The 22,337-nt window shown below is 39.6% G+C and overlaps 1 protein-coding gene across 1 annotated transcript in view; it reads left to right on the top strand.

Annotated features, from left to right (window-relative positions):
• SLC45A4 (solute carrier family 45 member 4) overlaps positions 1-4,662 on the top strand; it is a 74,968-nt gene extending 70,306 nt beyond the window's left edge. Inside the window, exons 6-7 of the mRNA XM_044669309.1 lie at positions 407-618; positions 3,947-4,662. Of these exons, the coding sequence (XP_044525244.1) occupies positions 407-618; positions 3,947-4,306 (572 nt within the window). The 3' untranslated portion in view covers positions 4,307-4,662. The remainder of the gene's footprint in view (positions 1-406; positions 619-3,946) is intronic.
• The last annotated feature ends 17,675 nt before the right edge of the window (positions 4,663-22,337 follow it).

The raw sequence follows: 22,337 nt of genomic DNA, 5'->3' as shown, positions 1-22,337 counted from the left end.
GGAAAGGAAGCTGGCCCAGTAGAGAGTGTGAGTTCAACTGTAAGGCTAGGGAGCTTGAAGTATCATCATGAATGTTGATTAGGCATTTGGACATAAAGAACTATTTATGTGTTTTAATGTGTTTCCATCTGCTTAGTTCTGAGATCAGGTCAAGTCTAAAGATGACATAGGAAAGTCATCAATATAAAAGAGAGAGTTAAAGCTTTGAGATTGAAAGTTTTCCATTGGAAACGGTGTAATAAAATTATTTCTTGTCAGAAATTTACTTGGTAAAACTGAATTGTCTTAAAACTTTTCATGAGTATTATTGTTTCTTCAACTAGAGAAGAGAACTAAGAATCAAAATTGAATATTTTGTACAGTCTTGTTTAATGGACTTTTGAACATTTTTTTGCATTCTTTTCAGCTCTATTACAGAAATATTTGGACAACTATGAACTTAGTATAAGAGTGATTTACATCCTAGGAACTCTGGGTTTTTCCATTGGTACTGCAGTGATGGCCATTTTCTCCAACATCTACATCGCTATGATAATGATCAGCACTATGGGCATCGTCTCAATGAGCATATCCTACTGTCCCTATGTACTCTTAGGACAATATCATGAGATTAAACAGGTGCGTGCAAAGTATACTCCTGAGATCATTAACATGTCTATATTATGATGGGGAATACAAATTACTGCTATATTGACTCTTCTAGCTATAAATCTAGATGTATTTCTTTAACTACCAGGTTTTCTCACTTCCTTTCTCTCCTGTATCTTCACCATCTTCCTGTCATCCCATAAATGTGCTCAGTTTCCCTTATCCAAAAACAAGCATATATACAAACTTCTCCTTGGCTTAACCATTACTCTGCCTTTTCAAACTTCTTTTCATTATGTAGGCTTTTAAATTGAGAATAGTATTACTTTACACTTTCCCTAGGTCTCATACTCTTGATTCATTTTACACTTTCTTACTACCCGAGTTCCAAATTCTCTTCCTCCCTCCCTTCCCCACCCATTGAAAAGGCAAGCAATATGATATATGTAGTCATGTAAAACATATTTCCATATTAGCCTTGTGTTGCAAAAACAACAAGAAGAAAAAGTAAGTGAAAAAGTATGTTTTCAGGCTACTCTCTGAGATCAGTTCTCTCTAGATACAGATAGCATTTTTTTTAATCATGAGTCCTTTGGAATTGTCTTGAATAATTGTATTGATTAGAGTAGCTTTAAGTTTTTCAGAGTGATCATCATTACAATGTTGCTGATGTGTAATGTTCTCCTAATTCTGCTCATGTCTTTTTGTAGCAATATTTCATTACATTTGTTTAACACAACTTGTTCAGCCATTTCCAAATCAATGAACATTGCCACAATTTCCATTTCTTTACCAACACAAAAAGAACTACTGTAAATGATTTTTGTACATATAGGTCCTTTTCCTTACTCTTTGATCACTTTGGGATTCAGACTTAGTAGTGGTATTGCAAGGCTTGATTCACTATTATTCTCCATCAGTATAGAACCTCCTCTTTGTTGATGATACTCTTTTCATGTCTTCTGTGACACTGTCCTCTCAGGGTTCTCCTTTCTTTTTTATCTTTTTGCTGACTTCTCATTTTCCTCCTTCCTATAAGGGTGTTCTCAAAGGTTCTGTCATTGGTCCTTTTCACTATGTCTTCTACTTTCATGATCATATCAATTCTTGATGCTTCAGTAATCTCAGTGTAGACGATTCCCAAATCTGTATCCCTACCCTCAAATTTTTCTCATAGTTCCTTTTAGCTTATAGTGAATTTCAGACTACTCATGAAGTGTCTCTATCTAGACATCACTTGAATGCCTCAAACAATATGTTACCCCAGAACTTGCCATTTTCCCTTAAATTATTTTATTTCTATGATGACACTATGATCTTTTCCGGCACTTAGATTAATGACATAGGAATTGTACTTTTATTCTTCTCTCATTCTTCACAACCAATTAAAATAACAATTTTAGAGTTGGAAGAGGCCTTAGTGTATAACCAAACCCCCAAAACAAATCCCTGCTGATATCATCCCACCTCTTTTTTTCAGACTAATGTACATTCATGTGTTCCCCATTATATACTTGTGAAATTGAATTCTAGAGACCCTACATATATTAATCCTACTAAACATTTGCTTTTAGCCCTGTGATGCCCCCTCGCTGTTCTCTAATCTTTCATGTATCATTTGACCATTATTTTAGCAGTCCAAAAAATGTAGTTATTCTGGGCAAGGTGACTTGACTCCTTCAAAAAACACTAGGGGTTCTCTTACTTTGTCTTTACTTATCTTGGATATCAATTCCCTTAGCCATTTTTGTTCTGTCCTTTACTCTCCAGTGGTGATTCCTCTTGTCAGGAGTTTAAAAAAAAAAAAAAAAGGATCGTGATGTTGTGCTTTCTGTCTCTCCTTAGGAGTCTTCCAGGCTGCCCAGAGCAGGAGCCTTTTCTCTTTTGTAATCCTCTGCTACTCCCAGTATTACCAAAACTCCTTTTGTTTTCCTTGGCTTTTTGCTCCAGTTTTAGCTTTCTTTGAGTGGTATCATTCCTGATATTCTTACAAGACCAGGCTATGTTTCTGCATTCATCATCTATTACCTTCTCTTACTTCCATTTTCTGTATGTATGTTTTAAGATACAATTTATTGGTGAGGTGTCTGTGTATCCGCATCAGATATCTCTCAAGTTTCATCCCACTTGGAATTATTTCCCTTTGTATGTTCAGAAATTCATTCCAGAGAGTTTTCTATCCCTCATGGGCTGACTTTCCCTGTTTAATATAGTCTATGAGATTCTACCTTTCATTCCTTTGAAATCCCAAAACCTAGAGGATAGTGAGGATTTTGCCCTCAAGGTTCCCATTAATTCTTCCCTTAGCAAATAGTTCTTTTCTATATTAGTGAAATTTGGATCCAAAATAATTTCTCTGTTGATTCTTTCACCTTTTAAATGATGAGATTCTCATTAAGACAAGCCAAGTTATTAAATGCTCAGCTTTCCAGAGAAAAGGAGAGCTTCTGCAGATGTCTCTATAATTGAGGTCATCTCCAAAACCACTGTTTTCCTGCCTTTGCTCCAGACTCATGACCTCTTCCATATCTGTTTACTTTTTGTCTGCATGGTCTGTATACTCCAGACATAAAATTGCTTCTGCTTCCGCTTCCATTAGTCTTGATCCAAATGCTCTTTGCCCTTTAATAATGGCCTGAGTTCCCTGCCTCTCTTTGAACTTCCCTTCTCAAACCTGTTCATTAGACAACTAACTACCTGAGTAATACTGCTAAGACACCACTTTGGACATCTTCATTCATCAGAAACCCATTGCTTACCAAACAAAATGCAAATTCCTGCTCCTAAATTTAAGATTTTCCCAGTCTGGTTCAGGCTGTGCCCCTTCCTAAGCAATGTTCCAACCACCTGGTTGATTCACATGCAGTCTCAGAGGCTGTCTATTCCCACTCATCTTCAATAACCAGGCTTCCAGCCTTCAGGTGAGCACCTTCAGAGAGGGAATTCACCACCTCTTGATATCCCCTCTTTTATATTTTTGGATAACTCTGATCGTGAAGTAGTTCTTTGTTCCTTTGGGCCTGAATTTTCTTCTTTCTGTTGCTTCTCATTCTGCTTCCAGGACCAGTTCTATGTCTGGCATCCTCACAATGGAAGGCTCTCTTAATGTTCAGATAGTAATCAGCACTAGTTGGGCTGGGTCTCTCATCCTCAGTGATATCATTCTTCATTGTAGTATGGCTATTTGTGTGTGTTTCTTCTCTTGGCCCCCCTATTAACCTTAGAGCAGAGTATGTGTCTTGTCTGTTACTGGATAGCCAGCACTGGTCTTTGCATAATAAGAGGTGTTTAATAAAGTTTTTGCTCAGTGAAGGAAAGCCCTTCCAGTCTCATCTCTCCTTCTCTCTTTTCCTTGCAGTATGTGCAGGATAGCCCTGGAAATTCAAGGCGTGGATTTGGCATCGACTGTGCAATCCTTTCCTGCCAGGTTTATATTTCCCAAATCCTTGTAGCCTCTGCACTTGGTGGAGTGGTGGATGCAGTAGGTACAGTTCGTGTTATTCCAATGGTGGCATCTGTGGGATCATTCTTGGGATTCTTATCAGCAACGTTCCTGGTGATTTATCCTGATGTCTGTGAAGAGTCCAAGGAAGAGCAGAAGGGACTGTCTTCTCAGCAGACAGCTGAGAGTGTCAACATTGAGGAGAAGCCCACTGTTTTAAAGCTCACTCGGAAAGAGGAGGCCCACGTCACAGTAGAGAGCGAGTCAGTCATCTGAATCTGCCTTTCTTATTGACACACATTCCGAGCACGAACTGGGGGCCCAAGTGTGGAGACAGTCTTAAAGTGGGAGGGGGGGGAGAGAAGTTTCTGAACGTTCTATAATTGCTATTGCCTAAATTATGGCAAAAATAAGATTTCATGCAAAAATGTACTCAATTCATTAGTCTTTTAGGTTAAGTTTGAACCAGTAAGCAAATGTATAAAACTGATTGCTTTCTCCACAATTTAAACAAAACAAAAACAGGAAAAAACAAAGTAACAGAAAAACAACCCCATTTCACTTATAAACACTTTTTTTTTTTAATTAAGAATAAGACTTTTCGATTCCAACTATAACTCGGAACCTGCAGGTTTATTGTTCTGCATGTTTTTAACATGTTGCTGTATAGACAATAAGCAATTTAGAAAAATTAAGATATATTTTGCCTTTTTTAGATTGTAATTTCAAACAGAATGCTATTTTGACAACTTTTATGAAATCTCATCTGAGTCCTTCAGATAATGCTAGTTTAACTTGAATAGACACTTTTATCAAAAAATTTTTCCACAAACAACTATCAATCTGACAGCTATAGTTATTTGGACATTTTGGTCAAATTTCACCGTATTTTGTTGGTGCAGCTATTATTGCGTATTTTTCTTTGCAATCAATTTAGAAAAAAAACAAGACACGAAAGTGTCATTTTCTTTAAAAAAAAAATAGCAATGGACATTTTCCTCAAGACTGACTGATCTAGGATGGGAGTAGGAGGGTGGGGGATGGGATTGGGGACATACCAAAGGTGGGAGGAGCAGCCCAGGTGATCTAATGTTTGAAATGCCCACTGGACAAGGACAGTTTGTTTTTAATTCATCATCGGAACATGCTGTGATATGACATTAAGAGAAGACCCTTTATTTGAACTGGTGAATGTGCTGCAGTGCGTTTGTGTGTCTGTGTCTGGGTGTATGGGCTTGTGTGTTTGTTGTGAGGGATTTGTTGTTTGATGCTAATCATCTCTGAAGCAACCATGAAGGGGTAGAAGGTGTTCTCCTATAATAGCCAGCTTCACAGAATGTGTGACAGCCCTCTGGGGAAAGGAGGGTGGGGATTTTTATTTTTTTAATTGCACTTTTTATCATCTTGAACCTTTTGTTGGGGAAATCATGCGAGCTGAGTTGAAGGCCTAGCACCACTACAACAGCATGAAGGCCTGCCTCTGATTTGCGTGGAATTGTCTTGTGGTAACAGAATCCATGTCTAAGGTGGCCTTGCGCCTTTACAGAAAAAAAAGAAATGGAGATCAGTGAGCGTGTGTGCCCCTGCCTGCTGCTGGGTGGGCAGGCAGCTACACCTACTGTAGCCCCTGGGCCTCTACTGACCTCTCAGCTGCAGGATCCTGAAATTGGGACTTTCTAAGGCAACCAGATGGGTTTTTTTGTTCTTTTTTTGTTGGTGTTTTTTTTTCCCTCCAGAACAAAAGGAAAGACTGCTCTGTTTCTATGTTTAAGAGAACCTTTAGTTTTTACAGTTTTCATATACAAGCAAAACTCAGAGGGGGAGTAAAGTAGAAAATGCAGCTGCTATTTGGAAACTTCTCTCCAACCACAGTTTCTCTGTCAACACAGAAGCTCCTGCTCTTTCTTGTTAGAGGTGGCCATGATGAGCAAGCATATGGATTTCAGGGAAGAGAGCCGGGGAGCCTGCTGCAGATTAAACTGATCAATTGAGACAATTGTGGTACTGCTGCCTCAAAGTGGTTGTTTTTAAAATAAAGTACTTTAAAATGCATGTGAATCATGCTGCAATATGATCATTCAAAAGCAAATATATATTTCAAGAAAAAACTAAGAAGTTTTTAAAATCAATTACTTGAATTTTCAGTGTATATAAGAGAATGAATATGTTTTAATGTACTGATCTAATCTACATTCTTGCCAGTGTCTGTAAAAGTTGCTGATGGGAATATGTTTCTTTTGTTTGTTTTGTTCCTAATAGCTTTCTCTGTCTTATGTTCATTTAAGTTAGACTCCCACCAGAAACACGAATGTGCTGTGTTAAATTGCTGGAATTTCCTAGCTCACAAAGACACCAAATTGCACAGGACTTTTTCCAAGTCTCAAATGTTGCTTGACTGTTTTCTAACCCTCTTTTTATTTAGAACTTTATGTGTATGTGAATTTTTTGCTCAGACAAAAAAACCAACAATACTACTGAAGGCATTTACAACCTTGCAGAATACCTTGCAGTTTCTTTGAAGTACCCTAGCTACCCTTTGAGGAGCAGGCTTTTCTATCACTTTTCATTCATTGGAATAGGTGCTGTAGACAGGGAAACTTTAGGAGTTTCTCACTAGGCTTGATTCCATAGGCAGGTTGGGATATATGACTCACTTCATATCACTTTACAACTTGAAAATACTGTTTATTGAGACTTTTGACTCTTGGTTTGGAGGACAGGACCATGGTCAGGTGGTTAAAGGTTTATTGATCTACTTATAGGTGCTACCCTTCTAAAATTTTCAGAAAATGGATAAGGGAGAGATTAGAATAAAGACACAAGCAGTATGTTTAGATTTTTAATATGCGTAGAGTTCTTCTTAATGAGTTAGATGGGCATTTGTTTTCCAGAGCCCTGGTGCCTATAGAATGTGGCATTTTGTGGGTTGTAGATATGATACTTGATGTGGCACCTTAAGGATGAACAATGTTAATTCATAGACAGAGGGAGAGAGATGGGGTGCAGAAACCCTAGTTTTCAGTTTTGTTTCTGTCAACAGGTGGTATCCGCAGAGCTGTTCCCTAGAGAGGATAGTGGCCACCTTTTATCCATGTCTTGACCCCTGACATTCAAGCCATCACCTGGACCATGGTCTTTTAAATAGAGCAAAGGCCAAAAAAAAACAAAAACAAACCCTGGCATATTCAAATTTTAAGGTCTTGTAAAAACTAACTTGCATTTTGATTAACATCTTTTACAGAAGAATATTCATGAAAAAGTTTTCTAAATGTGCCTTGTGGCACTTAGTTCATTGTCAAGATGTTTATTTTCTTTTTTTTCCTTTTTTTTTTTTTTTTTTGGTAATATGAGCAGAAGGAAATTGCTGCACACTTTGGTAGAACTTTTAAGCTATTAACTTTTTCAGATGTTTTGCAACCAAAGTATTTAGTACTATGTAGGCTAACTAGTTTCTACATCAGAAACAAAGGGGAAATGCCTTGCAGTTTGAACTCAAAAAGATTATGGTAACTGTTGAAGCTCTGCAGCTTAGCTTTCAGGGAGACAGATACGTTAACCAATATTCCCTTGATTCTCCTTCTATTCTCCCCCTTTCTCCATGTCTGGGATATAGGGGATATGTCCCTTCACTTCCAAGGATACTGGAGAATCCTTTTGTCTCAGCCCCTCAATGGCAGTCAAATCACTTAAAGATTGTACTGTTAAATTTAATAGCATGTAATCACCTTGTGTCTTAAGAGATGGGAGGAAAGAGGTTAGCATTTTTCCACAGCAGATTTGTAACTGCCTGAATGAGGATTGTCTATTTTATATGTATCCTAAAATTATACTTCAGATAAAATATGTACTGTAGCAGATTGAGCATTAGTGGTTAATGGTAAGGGTGATTTTTGCTTCCCTTAAAAATTTCTCTGTATACTATTAACTTAGAAAAAGAGATTTTATTTCTGAATCAGCAAATCTGATTTGACTGTTACTGTACTTTTTGAAAGGTTCAAGTAGCTTAACATAAGCCCTCTGTACTCTGCACTGGGTAAAACACTTGGTTTAGCCAGCATCTGGCCTAGTGTTTTATGAAGACAAAAATATAAATGTTGACTCATTAGGGATCCTCAGGGTTGAAGACTCTGGTGGCCGAAGAACACATTGAGAGTTAAGCAGGTGCCCAGAAAAAATTAGTTAAAAAAAAGTTGGCATTGGTCAGATTTAGGGACTAAGACCCTTTTCTTCTCCCTATCCTATATAGGTGAGCTTAAGACAAAACGTTCTAAAAATTTGTTTTAAAAAGCTAAACCTCCAGTAATGGGAAAAGATTAAGAGAAAGGGGATTTAAGTATCCATCCGAGTCATTAAGTTTGAAGTCCCCCCTTCACTTTGTCATCCTGTTTCCAAAGGGTCGTCGGTTTCAAAGTTTGCCTACCTGAAGGACTGGAATGATGAGCTGGGAATTCTGTTAATTTCAGTATATTAGCTGAAGGGCGGGGGGGGGGGGGGTCAGCCTTCTGAACACACTTTTCAGTACTTTGTGTCGGCCTTTTCAGGTGCAATTTTATGACCAGTTCAGTCAATTGGACACTTGCTATCAGTCTGCTGATGCTAAAGAACAAAGGAATGATGAGTAAAGAAGGGACTCCTGTCATTAGGCTTAGTTACCCTCTTTGGCACTGCTTGAGTATCAAGGAGAAGGTGGTGGGTAATACTCTCCTAAATTCATTTTACATTGCTTAAGTGTCTTGGTTAATTTAAAAGAGGCAATATTATTTGATGAGGGCATTTCCCCTCATGCCTCTTACTTTTAGAGATGGTTATTTATTTATAGCAGTCCTTTAAAAGATCCATCTTTTATAAAAATGAAGGTGTAGGCTATTGTTAGGACCAAGTATTCCCAAAAGCTCTCTCCACATCACATTCACTGATGTATGAAAAAGACCATGCTGTTTTCCAGTATTTTTTTTTCCCCAGGCTGAAGTAGACTAGATAAAAAATATATAAAGAGCAGCAAAGTGAATGCTAATTTCAGAATGATGTTTATAGCATCTTTAGCTTGGAAAGTCTCTTAATGACAAGTCTCTTGCCAGCCAGTCCCATTACCAAACAAGTGAAAAGAGCACCAAATGTTGCATGAGACAGATCCCTGGAACATTGTGTTTGTGTGTGTGTGTATATATAAATATATATACATATGCGTATATGTGTATATATATATATATGTTTGTGAAAGAAATACCAAATTATTAATTTTTGGAAGAGACTTTGCTTCTATCTATTTTGTGTCTGTATTTGACCCACCAAACTGTAAGTTTGTAAATTAGATCTAAGGGGTCTTACCCTGAAAGTGAGCTGGCCAGAGCATACGTTTTCCATGTTACGTTGGGACAATAGTGCTTCCTTCTAATAAAATGCAGTATTTTAGCATCATCGGGTAAGGTAGAATGTTGTTGGTGAAGCTTTCCTCCTTAAAAAGTCTTTTCCTCCTGTAATGTTAAGACACCAGTGGTGATAACTTGTCAGATTACTCCCAGATGAGACAATCCAAATTCATATTTAAAAAACAAACTTAATGTTACCTGGATTTTCTTTACCTCTGGTGTTTGCTTTCATATTTGCAAAAGTCAGATCTTCCTAATGCAATGGCCAGTAAGAAGCCATCCTTGCTTCTTCTTGGCATGAAAGAGCCTGGATTGAATTCTTCATTTATGGCTAATGAATAGGGCTGTTAGTGCTATACCATCCTGGCATATTCAAGTTCAAGACTCATTCATATGGCCAGAGAGAGCTTGCCAGCCCGTCAAGACTGTCATCAGCCTTCTTTGTGCTGCCAAAGGTTCTCAAGTAAGATTTGGGAAGCTTCTCCAATTGATGATGGATTTTTGCTTAATTTTGTCCTTCCCGGGGCCAAGGACCCATCACCCTTCTCAAGGAGCTATCTGGTCCCACTAATGTTCTCAGTTCTTTATGTAACATGGAAATGGGTGTTCTCCTGGGAGCTTGTTTAAATGCCTCATGTCCATGGAAAAGCTGCATATAGGCATCTCATAACAGAAATATTTAGTTCCGTTGTGAACTGGTGGTAATGACAACTACTTTTTATCAACTTATTAAGTTGGGGCACTATACTAGCTCTTGCTGAGTTTAGCAATGTTATATGTGTGTGTTAAACACATAATGTTGTTAAGTTTTATGAGGAAAAAGGGATTAAAGCAAAGTAATGTCATGGATGACAGATTTTTTTTGAGTGCATCATTGGCACAATGTTGCATTTATTTCTATGCTGTTGAGCTTTTGGGGGATTTATTTTTTAAGGTAAAAGATTTGTTGCATGACTGACTGTTTTTACTGTTCTGCACTTTCTGTTCTGTTTGTATAATCTAATTTCATTTATGAATGGGGGGGTGGATTTAGACATACACTCCACATATGTGTCCCAGTCCGTTATTCTACAGTTGAATCTTAATAAACATTTCAGTAAGTTTATGAGCTGGGTGTCTGTCCTTTCCATCTTCGTAAGTAAAATAAAAATACAAGTTGGGTGGGGCTTTGACCTTTAAGTGAAGCACTTCCCCATTGCTTCCAGCTTTCTCCAACATCTCCCTGGCTCCCCATATAGCCCTTCTTTTCCTTCTCATACTCCTCCTATCCTCTGATGTGATCGCCAAACTTCATAGTTCAGCATGGACACTATGGAGTCCAAGAAGGCTTTCCTGACTAAAACACTCCCCTCCCACCCAAACCAAAATGGTTTCCTCTTGACCATCAAGTAGTACTTGGTAATCGATAGGCCAAATTTGTGTTGGATACAAGTACCTCTTGGATTCCAGTCCTACCTCTTTTTCTGTATGACTGGCAAATCACTTCACCTTTCTGGTCCTTCTCATCTAAAATGAGAGGTTCTGATGGGAATTAAATTTAGGTTTCTTAATGTAGGGTCTGGGAACTTTACGTATTTCATTAACTGCATTTCAATATAAGTGGTTTCCTTTGTAATCCTTTGCAATATCTTTTTTTTTTAAACCCTTAACTTCTGTGTATTTGCTCCTAGGTGGAAGAGTGGTAAGGGTGGGCAATGGGGGTCAAGTGACTTGCCCAGGGTCACACAGCTGGGAAAGTCTGAGGTCAGATTTGAACGTAGGACCTCCCATCTCTAGGCCTGGCTCTCAACCCACTGAGCTACCAGCTGCCCCTGCAATATCTTTTACGCGTTTAAAAACCTACTGATTGCCAAAGGTGACATAAATTAAAAACTGGCTAAAGTCCCAGTCCCCAATTTTGTTAAGTTTGTAATCTTATCTGCCAGGAACAAAAAACCCAGACAGTTGACCAAAAACTGAATCATTGACCGGAGATGGGTCAAGGACACCTGAGGCTGGGTCACTTTAACCTTGGACTGAAGTTGGTATCCCACAAAGCTCAGACAAGGAGATAGTGATTAGGCCAAATGATACAGTAGACTCTTCTCTAGCCCTTAAAGAACACAGCACTCAATACCTAGAAAAAGCAGTGCCAGCACCCAAAATGATACAGATCAAAGGAGCAGACAAGGTTTGTGTCATGGAAATCCCCAAATCCATATTTATTGTCAGTATTCTCCTCATTTACATTTTTAGACATTTCCTGAGTTGGGGTTTAGCTTCAAGCCCATATTCCCATGTCAAACTGTATGTATCATGTCTTGGGCTAAATTTATCTCCCCAAATACCTACCATTATTGTTTCAATCATTTCTGTCATGTCCAAATCTTCATGACCCCATTTGGAGGTTTCTTGAAAGATACTAGAGTGTTTTGCCCGTTTCCTCCAGTTCATTTTATATATGAGGAATCTGAGGCAACCAGGGTTAAGCAATTTGCCCAGAATCATACAATTAGGAAATGTCTAATGCCAGTTTTGAACTCAGGAAGATGAGTCTCCTTGACTCCAGGCCCTGTACTCTATCCACTGTGCCACCTAGCTGCCCTATTTGTATGTATATATAAAAAACCACATACACACACGTCATACATATATTTTTGTGTGACATTAATGTAGTATATATGAATGTGATTATTACATGAAGTGTATACCATGATCTAATCACAAATATATTGATACATATTTACATAAATATATATACAAGTACATTTATATTCATGTATACTTACATAAATGATTTATTCAAATACTATAGCTAGCATTGATATAGCACTTAAGGTTTGCAAGCTCATTTGACTCTCCCAAGAATCCTGAAAGTGCTCTAATTATTCCCATTTTTACTCAGTTGAGGAGACTGAGGCAGATAAAAGTTAAGCGACTTGCCCAGGATTACACAGCTACCAAGTGCCCGAGGCAAAGAACTCAGGTTTTCCTGTCTCCAAGTGAAGTCCTGCATGGAGGGTGAACATGCCACCTTGGCAGCAAAATGCCATAGTGGAAAGTGTTAGACTTGGAATCTGGAAGACACGTTCAAATCCTGCTTCTGACATTTTATTAGCTTTATGATTCTGGGCAAGACATTTATCCTGAGCCTCAGTCTGCCCATCTATAAAATGAGGGGTTGGACCCAATGGCTTCGAAGGTCCCTCCCAACTAACTTTAAATATGTATGCTCCCTTGTTCTCATCAATAGCCTCTTCCCACCTTGGGAAAACTTCAAATCTTAGGAAGTTTCTCCTTAGATCAATTTAAATCTTTCCCCCTGTAACGTCATCCTTTTGCATCTAGTTCTGCCCTCTGGGTCTAAGCAGAACAAGGTTAATTCCTCATCTATTTAGTCAAGAAGTATTTATAAGTATCTGCTGTGTTTTGGGCACCAAGTCCTGGTGTTTGTAACAATAAAAAAGGCCAGTCATGAATGTTTGATAGAAGGGAGATAGATGAGGGCAGCTGGATAGCTCGGCCTAGAGACGGGAGGTCCTAAGTTCAAATCTGGCCTCAGACACTCCCCAGCTGTGTGACCCTGGGCAAGTCACTTGACCCCCATTGCCTACCCTTACCACTCTTCTGCCTTGGAGCTAATACACAGTATTGACTCCAAGATGGAAGGTAAGGGTTTAAAAAAAATTTTTTTTGAATAAATTTTAAAAATAAAAAAAAAAGGGAGATAGAGAAAGTCTATGTGGTGAGTCTCTCTTCCAGCACTCCCCTGGGGCCAAATATACACTGGGAGACTTTAAGGGGGTGTCACCCCAGATCTGGGTGACCCAGATGATTGTCCTGCCCCACAGGAGTTGGGGGCAAGGCTTCCCTATAAGAGAAGGTATGTGGTACCCCAATCCAGTCCTGAATAAGGATGGGGTTCACATGAATCTCCCCCTGGTCAGTTAATTCCACAGCATGTGGTCTGGCTTCAAGATGGAGGCAGCCAGACCAAGCTGTGGTTCCACTCTCCCTCATTGTCTCTCAGGCACTCTGGAAAACTATCTGACTATTGAATGGTTTTTATTATTTGCAATTCAGGGATTGAGGAAAGAGATGAAGGACAGAGGGATTTGGGGTGCCCTCTTTATTTCTATGAGGTCTGTCACTTAGGAGAAAACCCTAATGGTTCCTATTCCTAAGCTTCTCCCCACCCTTCTTCTATTTCTATTTCTATTTTTCTGTTTCTATCCTTTTCTATAATTGTAAGTTTTGACAGAAAAGGGTCTCTCAGCAAGGTTGGGTAATGGGTGAAGGAGACTAAGAGATCGCTCTCAAAATGTAGTCCAAACTTAGCTGACTCGATGGTTGAAGTCTTGATTAGTGAGATGCGATGGAATGGCTTTGATCAGGGTTCAATTTCCAAAAGAAAGATCTTCAGGAAGCCCTCACAACTGGATCCGAGCTGGAATATCCACCTCCTCCCTCTTCCCAGTCCTCTGCCGTAAGCTTCTCCTCTCTCTTCTTCCTCAGAGCCATTCCCAGAATCCTCTCTGGTCTCAACTGCTCAGCAACTGCCTTCTCTGGCTCCTTTGGTCCCATCCCCCCTGCACAAATCCCATCCTTACATGTTACAGAGAAAGGCAAAAACAGCCCCCTATTCTCAAGAAGTGTACATTCTAGTGGGGAGGACAATATGTAAATAACCAGGAAATATGAGATATGGATAAGTATGTGTTTATAGAGATGTGTATATGTATATATAACAAATATATATGGAGAGAGACAGTGGTTGAAATAATCTGAAAGAAGAGATGTCTGTGGGACCTCCAATTTGAGATGACCAATAGGCAGTTGGAGTTGTGTGACTAGCACAGGGGAGAGCCTAGACCTGGATATAGATCTTGAAATCATCTGTATAGAGATGACAGTGAAACCAAGGGAGCAGATAAAATAACTCAGTGCTACAAAGAAGGCAAGAAAGAATAAGGATTGAGAAAAGGCCATTAGCATCCCCCCTTTGAAAAAGGAACAAAAAATACAGTTTTTAGAAGAAGAAATCAAAGCCATATATAGGTATGGGAAAAAATGCTCCAAATCAATCCTACTTAGAGAAATGCAAACCAAAAGTAATTCTGAGGTATCATCTCACATCCATCAGACTGGCTAAATGGCAAAAGCAAAAAATGACAAATGTTAGAGGAAATGTGGAAAAATAGAAGCACTGTTGGTGGCGCTGTGAACTGATCCAACCATTTTGGAGACTAATTTGGAATTATAAGCAGTTTTTTAAAATTGTGTAGTAATGCTGGATCTGCTCTTAAGAAGATCAGGGGGGTGAGGGAGAGAAAAGAACTTCTATGTTCCAAAATATTTAAGTAGCTCTCTTTGTGGTGGCATAGAACAGGAAATTGAGATGTTGTGGCATGTGATTGTGATGGAATACTATTGCACTATAAAAAACAATGCTAGTTTTTTTTAAAACTTGGGAAGAATGATATTGGATTATGGACGGTGGAATAAGTAGAACAAAAAGAATATTCTACACAGTTTATAGATTTAATACTTGAAGAATAAATTGTGACAGTTACTGCCAGAGCCTGAGCTGAAACATGAAAGATGTAATTTCTATATCTGTCTTCTGGAGGATGCCTTCTACGATGCAGGGGGGGGGGGGGAAGGAGGGGTTAAGACACTTGTAAATAAATTCCATTAATTAAAAAAAAAAGGCCATTAGATTTGGCAGTTTAATAAACCACATTGGTAACATTTCACTTGAGCAGTTTTGCTTGAGAAATAAGGATTTAGAAATGAGGGAGAAAGAAAGTAGATTCAGCTACCCTAAAGATTTATCCATTAATTTTCAAACATCTAGTCAGGCAAAACCAATTTGTGCTGTAATGGGCATGTTTAAAGCTCTGTATCTACAAACAACTTTGAAAGAGTTAGAAACCCTGATCAACACACTAACCACAATTCCAAACGACCCATTACAATATATCCTACCTACATGCAGAAAAGAAAAGTGATGCACTCTATCAGATGCAGATTGAGACATTTTTGGAAGGGATGTGGCTATCATGGAAATACACAGGTTTGTAATGGTTTATTTTTGGCTTTCCTAGCTTTCCTAACGGGAGAAGGACTGGAAGGGAGAGAATAAAGACCTGAAAATAAAATTGAGTTGAACTTTCAGGAATCAATGAGGAAAAGAATAACCTATAGTTCTACAGCACATTACAAATCTTATTTGATAACATAAAATATTTTCCCTTTCTGTAGTGCTGTCATCACAACTGGCACAATGTATGGGCCTGCTGACTGGCCCTACCACAAATTAGCATGATCTAATCTCCCCTCTGCCCTCACTGCAGCCCAGTGACTGATCATTCTAGGCTTTCCTAAACCCAATTCTTTATCCCTTTCCTCTTCAGCTCTGTTCAAACAAGCCTCCCTTTGTACCTGCTCTTCTCCTTTCTCAGCTAAGGACTTTATCTTGTATTTCAATGAAAAAAACAGAGCTTTTGTTATGACCTCCCAGTTCTCTCTTCCTTTATAATCACTTAGAAATCTCCTTTCCAGACCAATTTAATCAGCATCTTATACAATTAACATCTATTGAGGGTCTGACCTATGCCAGGCTTTGAGCAGAGTCCCTGCCTTCTAGGAGTTTACAATCAAAAGGGGGAGACGATACCCTAAAGGAGGTAAAAGAAAGCAGGAATGAAGAATGGGGGTGCCCACCCAAAGTGGAAGCATCTTGTTCTGTGGAGTTGGCCCTGGGAAGAGCAGTAGATGCAGAGTGGAATGAGATGAGCATCTAGTTTCTGCTTTCTAGAAAGGAAAGTATTGCGAGAAGCTTGTGACTGTGCCTTCCCACCCCCCAGTCAGAGGAGAGAGGAGGCTGATGGAGGGGCTGTCAATCAAAGCTTGAGTTAGCAGCAGGATGGTGAGTTTAGAAATAAAGAGTCTATCTTAGGCAGGGCCAGGAGATGCAAAGTGGAGCCAACACCTCCTGCTTTACTTCAGTTTCAGTTGAAGAAGTCGCCTTTCTGTATGGCTTTGATCCATTTCCTTTTTTTCTTTTTTCTTTTTTTAATCTTACCTTCTGTCTTAGAATCAATCCTCTAGCTAGTAAGGGCTAGGCAGTGGGAGTTAAGTGACTTGTCTGGGGTCACCCAGCTAGGAAGTATCTGAGGCCAGATTGGAAACCAGGATCTCCATCTACTGAACCACACAGCTGCCCTGATCCCACTCCCTTCTCACTTCTCCAGCAAATCATCCTTACTACCACCCCAATTGTCCCATCTTCAGTCTCATCCTGTCTATCACCTCCTTCCCTATCTCTCTCCTCCTCTAAATTGTTTGAGAAAACTACTTATGTGTTCTGCCTTCCCTTCTCCCCTTCCTTGTTTCTAAACCTTTTATGATTTGACTTCCAGCCTCGTGATCCAAGGGAAACTTCTCTCCAAAGTTATCAGTGACCTCCACAAGGATGTAAGCAGCTAGGGGGATCAGCAGATAGAATTCTGCATTTAGACACTGTCAATTCATCTACTTCAGTTTTTCCAGCTGTGAAATAGGAATCATAATAGCACCCATCTCATAGGGTTTGATGTGAGGCTCAAAGAGATGCTTAGCACAGGACTCAGCACAAGAGCTTAATAAGTGCTTATTCTCTCCTTAATTACCAAATTTCAAAAAATTGATATCTTTTATTTTTTCCATCATCTAATTTTCTCCCAGTATTCTTCCATCCAACAAATAATTATTTTTAAATTGCCAAATCTAATGGCCTTTTCTCAATCCTTTTTCTCTTTGATCTCTCTATAGCTATGGAAAGCACGGATCATTTTCTATCTATTCTCTTTCAGTTCTTGTGACACTACTCTCTCCTGGTTCTCGTACTACCTGTCTGGCCAATCTTTTACTGTGTCACAGGAGCCAGACATGTAGGGAAGGCCAGATCTTCATCCAGGTCAGCCCACTAACCAGAGGGGTCCTCCATGGCCCTTTTCTGGGCCCTTTTTCTTTCTCTTATTTCACTTGGTGATTTCATCAGAACCCATGAGTTCATTTAGAGATGCAGTTAACTCTCAGATCTCTGTATCCAGCCCTACTTTCCCCACTGAAGTAGATTCACTCATTTTCATCCTTCACTTGGAGATCTCATACTGGATGCCTTTGTAGACATTTCAAACAGAACTCGTCCAAAGCAGAACTCATTATTTTTCCTTCTAAACTCTCCCTGCTCCCTTTATAAATGTCCCTTCCCTTCTGAGGACACCACCACCCTCCCAGTTACCCAGGTTGGAAATTTCAGTTTCATCCTCTCTCACTGTCCTTCACCCCATATTGCCAAATCTTGTGTTTTCTGCCTTCACAACATCTCTCACGTGTCTGCTTCTCTCCAACCAGACAGCCACACCTCTGGATTGGGTCTTTGTCCCCTCTTACTTGGACTGCTGCAATAGGCTTTCCAACTGGTTTCTCAGCCTAGAACTGCCATTGCTACTGGAAGGGTAAGGCCATTGATTCCCCAATGTCCCACTCACAGTATCCCTGGTAACTTTCAACCAAAATACTCCACATTGACCACCTCTACCCTAGCCGTGGTCCTTCCCGATTGGAAGGTAAATCCCTTGAAAATAGTTGTTTTTATTTTCATATCTCCAGGACTCGACAGTGCTTGGCACATAGTAAATGCTTTGTCATTCATTCATTCATTCATTCATTCATTCATTCAAATGGCAAGATTTGGACCCACTTCTCAGACCCATTCAGTGCACTTTTTAGATATTCCCCTGCTAAGATTCTCTTATTTTGGGGGGAAGTGGAGAAAGCTCCCCTCTTTTAGGATGACTGAAAGCCAGCAGAATTGGTGCAGGGAGTGGGGTACAGTGGCTAGCGTGAACTGGACCTGGAATCAGGAGGACTTCGCTTTAAACCTAGCCCCTGTCACTTAACCTTGGACAAGTAACTTCTCCTCCCCTCAGTTTCTCCATCTATGAAATAAGGAAAATAATAACTTCCTCGTTAGAAGGGCACTAAATTAGGGCTCAAGTGAAATAATGGGTGCCAAGTGTTTTACAAACTTTAAAGTAGTATATAATTATGGGTAATATAAAAAGCTCTTATTTTTGTCCCTGGAATCTGAACCTTGTGGCACTTCAAAGAAAGAACAAGTGGATTAGAAAGAAAAGCAGCAGCTTGGGACTCGCAGGGGCAAAGCTAAAAGGGACCTGGCTCTAGGTCTGCGGATGCCCCTTCTGGAGCCCCACAGTAAGCCATCTAGCCTGTTAGGGTGTGGGTTTTTTTGTAGGGGTGCAGCACCCCCTGCTGTCCAACCTGACAAATGGCCAGGGCAGCAGCTCTCCAGCTTGACCCATCATCAGAGGTCCTATGGGATAGCTGGGTCAGCCTCTTTGTTTTACAAAGAGGAAGACTGAGGTCCAGACTTAACCTAGGAAATAGCAGAGCTGGACTGGAAATGGAGGTCTTCAAGCAAAGCTAGCTGTATACTTGCTGGGTGGAGAATAGTGGGGATTCCCTTTTTTTTTTTTTTAAACCCATAACTTCTGGGTATTGGCTCCTTGGTGGAAGAGTGGTAAGGGTGGGCAATGGGGGTCAAGTGACTTGCCCAGGGTCACACAGCTGGGAAGTGTCTGAGGTCAGATTTGAACCCAGGACCTCCCGTCTCTAGGCCTGGCTCTCAACCCACTGAGCTTCCCAGCTGCCCCAGGGATTCTCTTAAAGTATGGCTTGGATTAGATGGTCGCTGAGTGTCTCTTTCAACTGAACTTCCATGATTCCTCAAACTTGGGGAGTTTACACAAGGGGTTCATGGTCAAGTATGTGTGTCAGTAGTCGCAGAGACCCTCTGAGGTCCCTTCTAGTTTGGGGATTCTGTACAAAGACTTATCCTCCCACTGGGGTAGTCTCATTCCCATCTTAGAGAGTCTATAAATTGTCCATCTTGGCTCTCCTGGCTCTTTTCCCCCTAAAATTTCACACCAGTCCTATGAGAAAAGTGCTATTATGATCACCATTTCACAGTTGGGGAAACTGAGGCAGAGAGAGATTAAGCAACACCTGCCCGATGTCCACACAGTTAAAATGTGTCTGAGACCAGATTTTTTTTCCCCTAAAATCATAAAAGCCCCCAGACCTGCCAGCCTCACACTAAGAGAGAGAGAAGTGGTTCCAGTTCTCTAGGTTTAGTCTAGTGGCAGTTTGTAGGTGAGGGCCTGAGATTTTAGCCCTGCCTTCTCCTGGTCCCCCAATATCAGTAAGGGGAAGGAGCGAATGGAAGTCCAGGATGGAAGCCCCAGCATCTTTCAGTTAGGCGGAAGGGCAAAAGGACAGAGCACTGTGCCCAGGCTTTGTAAGGAATGAGGTGCATGTGACGGCCTGAGTTGAAGCCCAGGCTCCCTCCCTTAAATAACACAGAGCCAAGCATTATTCCGTGGGGACATTCCACTGAAAGCCACTTTCCAAGCTGATATAAATCCATTAAAGAATGTAGGGCATATCCTTTCAGCCAGACCATAATCCACCTAATTGTACTAGCATCTAGCTCAAATCTCCCCATCTTTCCCACAAGAATTACATGTCAAATACTTAACTAAGATCTAGGTAAACTATATTTATTTCATTCTCCTGTTCCACTAGGCTAGCTACTATATGAAAAAAAAAAAAGTAAATGAGGTTTAGTTCAACGAGACCAGGTGCCAGAGGGCAGAACCAGGAACAAGGGGTAGAAGTTACTGAGAAGCAAACAGAGGAATAACACCAGGGCCAGAATACTGGACCAAAGGTCCTTGAACTATGAATCCAACAGACGTTTCCAGCTGATTTATGGTTACTGAATCCACCCACAATCTACTGAAAGTTCAAAAGAGGCAAGCCTATAGGCACGTTGATCCAATCTAAATTCAGCTTATGACTTGGAGAGTTCGGACCACAGAGTAGTCACTTAACCTAGATCAAACCATTTTGTGAGATGAAAGGTTTCTAGCCTAAGTTGTTTCTGAGATCTTGGAATAACAGAATATACTCAATAAATAGCACAAAACCAGACCAGATTTTTCCTCCAGAAGTGTGTAGACCCTGACCCTACCATCAAGCCTCAAGAATAAGCAAATATTGAATACTGGAAGAATAAGCAAACAAACAAAAAAAATCATATATATAGTTACTAAGATAGTTGAGACAGAAACTCAGAAGAAGAGAATGTCTCCAAAATATCTAAAAAAACAAAGCCTCAAAGAAACACACTGCTTGGGCACAAATTCAATTAGAATTCCTGAAAGAGCTAGAATCTTTTAGGGTTTGTTTTTTTTTAAACTTTTACCTTCTGTCTTAGAATCAACACTAAGGATCAGTTCCAAGGCAGAAGAGCGGTATGGGACAGGCATTTGGGGTTAAGTGACTTGCCCAGCATCACGTAGACAGGAAGTGTATCTCAGGCCACATTTGAACCCAGGACTTCTTATCTCCAGGTTTGACTCTCTATCCACTGAACCACCTAGCTGCTCTAGTGGGATAAGACTTCTTTATTTTAATGGGTATTTAAAAATGGAATGAATATAAGAAGAAATGATGCAGAAAGAAATGAGAACTATGGAAGAAGGAATTGGAAAGGAAATGGAAAGGTTTGGCATAAGAGGTATAAAAACTTGCCTTAGCAATAAATTTCCATCAAAATGAAGTAGATCAAATAGAAATTACTGACTTCTTGAGACAAAAAGTATTAAAATAAAGCCAAAAGTGGGGGGGGGGAAGGAAAATTTAAGACTGCTCATAACATAAACAACCTGGAAAATAGATCAAGGAGAACAAATTTAAGAATCACTGGACTCCCTGAATGTCATAACCAAATAAAACAAAATAGAACCTAGACATCATGTTTCAAGAAATCTAACCAGACCTCTTAGAATGAGAGGGCAATCTAGAAAAGGAAGGAATCTACTGATAACTTCCTGAAAAAATACCCAAAACAAAAATTCCCAGGAACATTAGAGCTAAAATCCAAAGCTTTTAGATCAAAGAAAAAAATACTTCAAGCAGCCAGAAAGAAAGAATTCAAGTTCTGAGGAACCACAGTAAGGAACACATATAATAAACCTGTCATAAAGGAGCAGAGAGCTTGGAATATAAAATTTCAGATGGCAAAGGCTTATGATGATGAATAAATCCCCCCCAAAATTAAATATAATCTTCTTGGATGAGGGGGGAAAAAGTTTTGAATGAGATAGATTTCCAAGCATTCCTGATGAAAAGACCAGAACTATGTGGAAACTTTGAAAAGAAAATAAGGAAGTCAATAGAAACATAAAAAACTCTTTGTAGTGGCAAAGAATTGGAAATCTAGGAGGTACTTATCAATTGAGGAATAGGTGAACATGTTTTGGTATATGAATATGATGAAATGCTATAATAATATGCTATAATAATAATATAATATTATGCTATAATAAGAATAAAAGGAACAAAGAAAGAATAAAAAGTATGATTTTTGATGCCTATGAAAACAAATAATATGGTACTGAGTGAAGTGAACAAAACTAGAGAACAGTTTATACAAAGACAACAGTATTGTAAGCCAAACTTTGAAAGGTTTGACAACTCTAACCAGCATAACGGCTTACCACAATTCCAGAGGACTAATGATGAAATATGTGATCTACCTCCTGATAGAGTCAAAAGATTCTAGAGTGTAAAGCTAGAGTATAAGATTGAAAAACTCAGATGCAAAACGAGGCTTGGGGTCATTAAAGGAACTCTTTCATTTCCTGAAAACAATGCAACCCACCCTCATCCTGTTCAGTATCAGGCCCAATTCACTGCCCATTTGAACTGTCTGTCCCAGATACAGGCACATTTGTTGTTTAGTCATTTTCAATTTTGTCTAACACTCTCTCTCTCTCTCTCTCTCTCTCTCTCTCTCTCTCTCTCTCTCTCTCTCTCTCTCTCTC

This window comes from Gracilinanus agilis, chromosome 1 (assembly GCF_016433145.1).
Source record: "Gracilinanus agilis isolate LMUSP501 chromosome 1, AgileGrace, whole genome shotgun sequence".
In the NCBI taxonomy this organism is placed as follows: domain Eukaryota; kingdom Metazoa; phylum Chordata; class Mammalia; order Didelphimorphia; family Didelphidae; genus Gracilinanus; species Gracilinanus agilis.
Note: the sequence above shows the minus strand (reverse complement) of the source record. Positions and strands in the feature narration are given on the sequence as shown.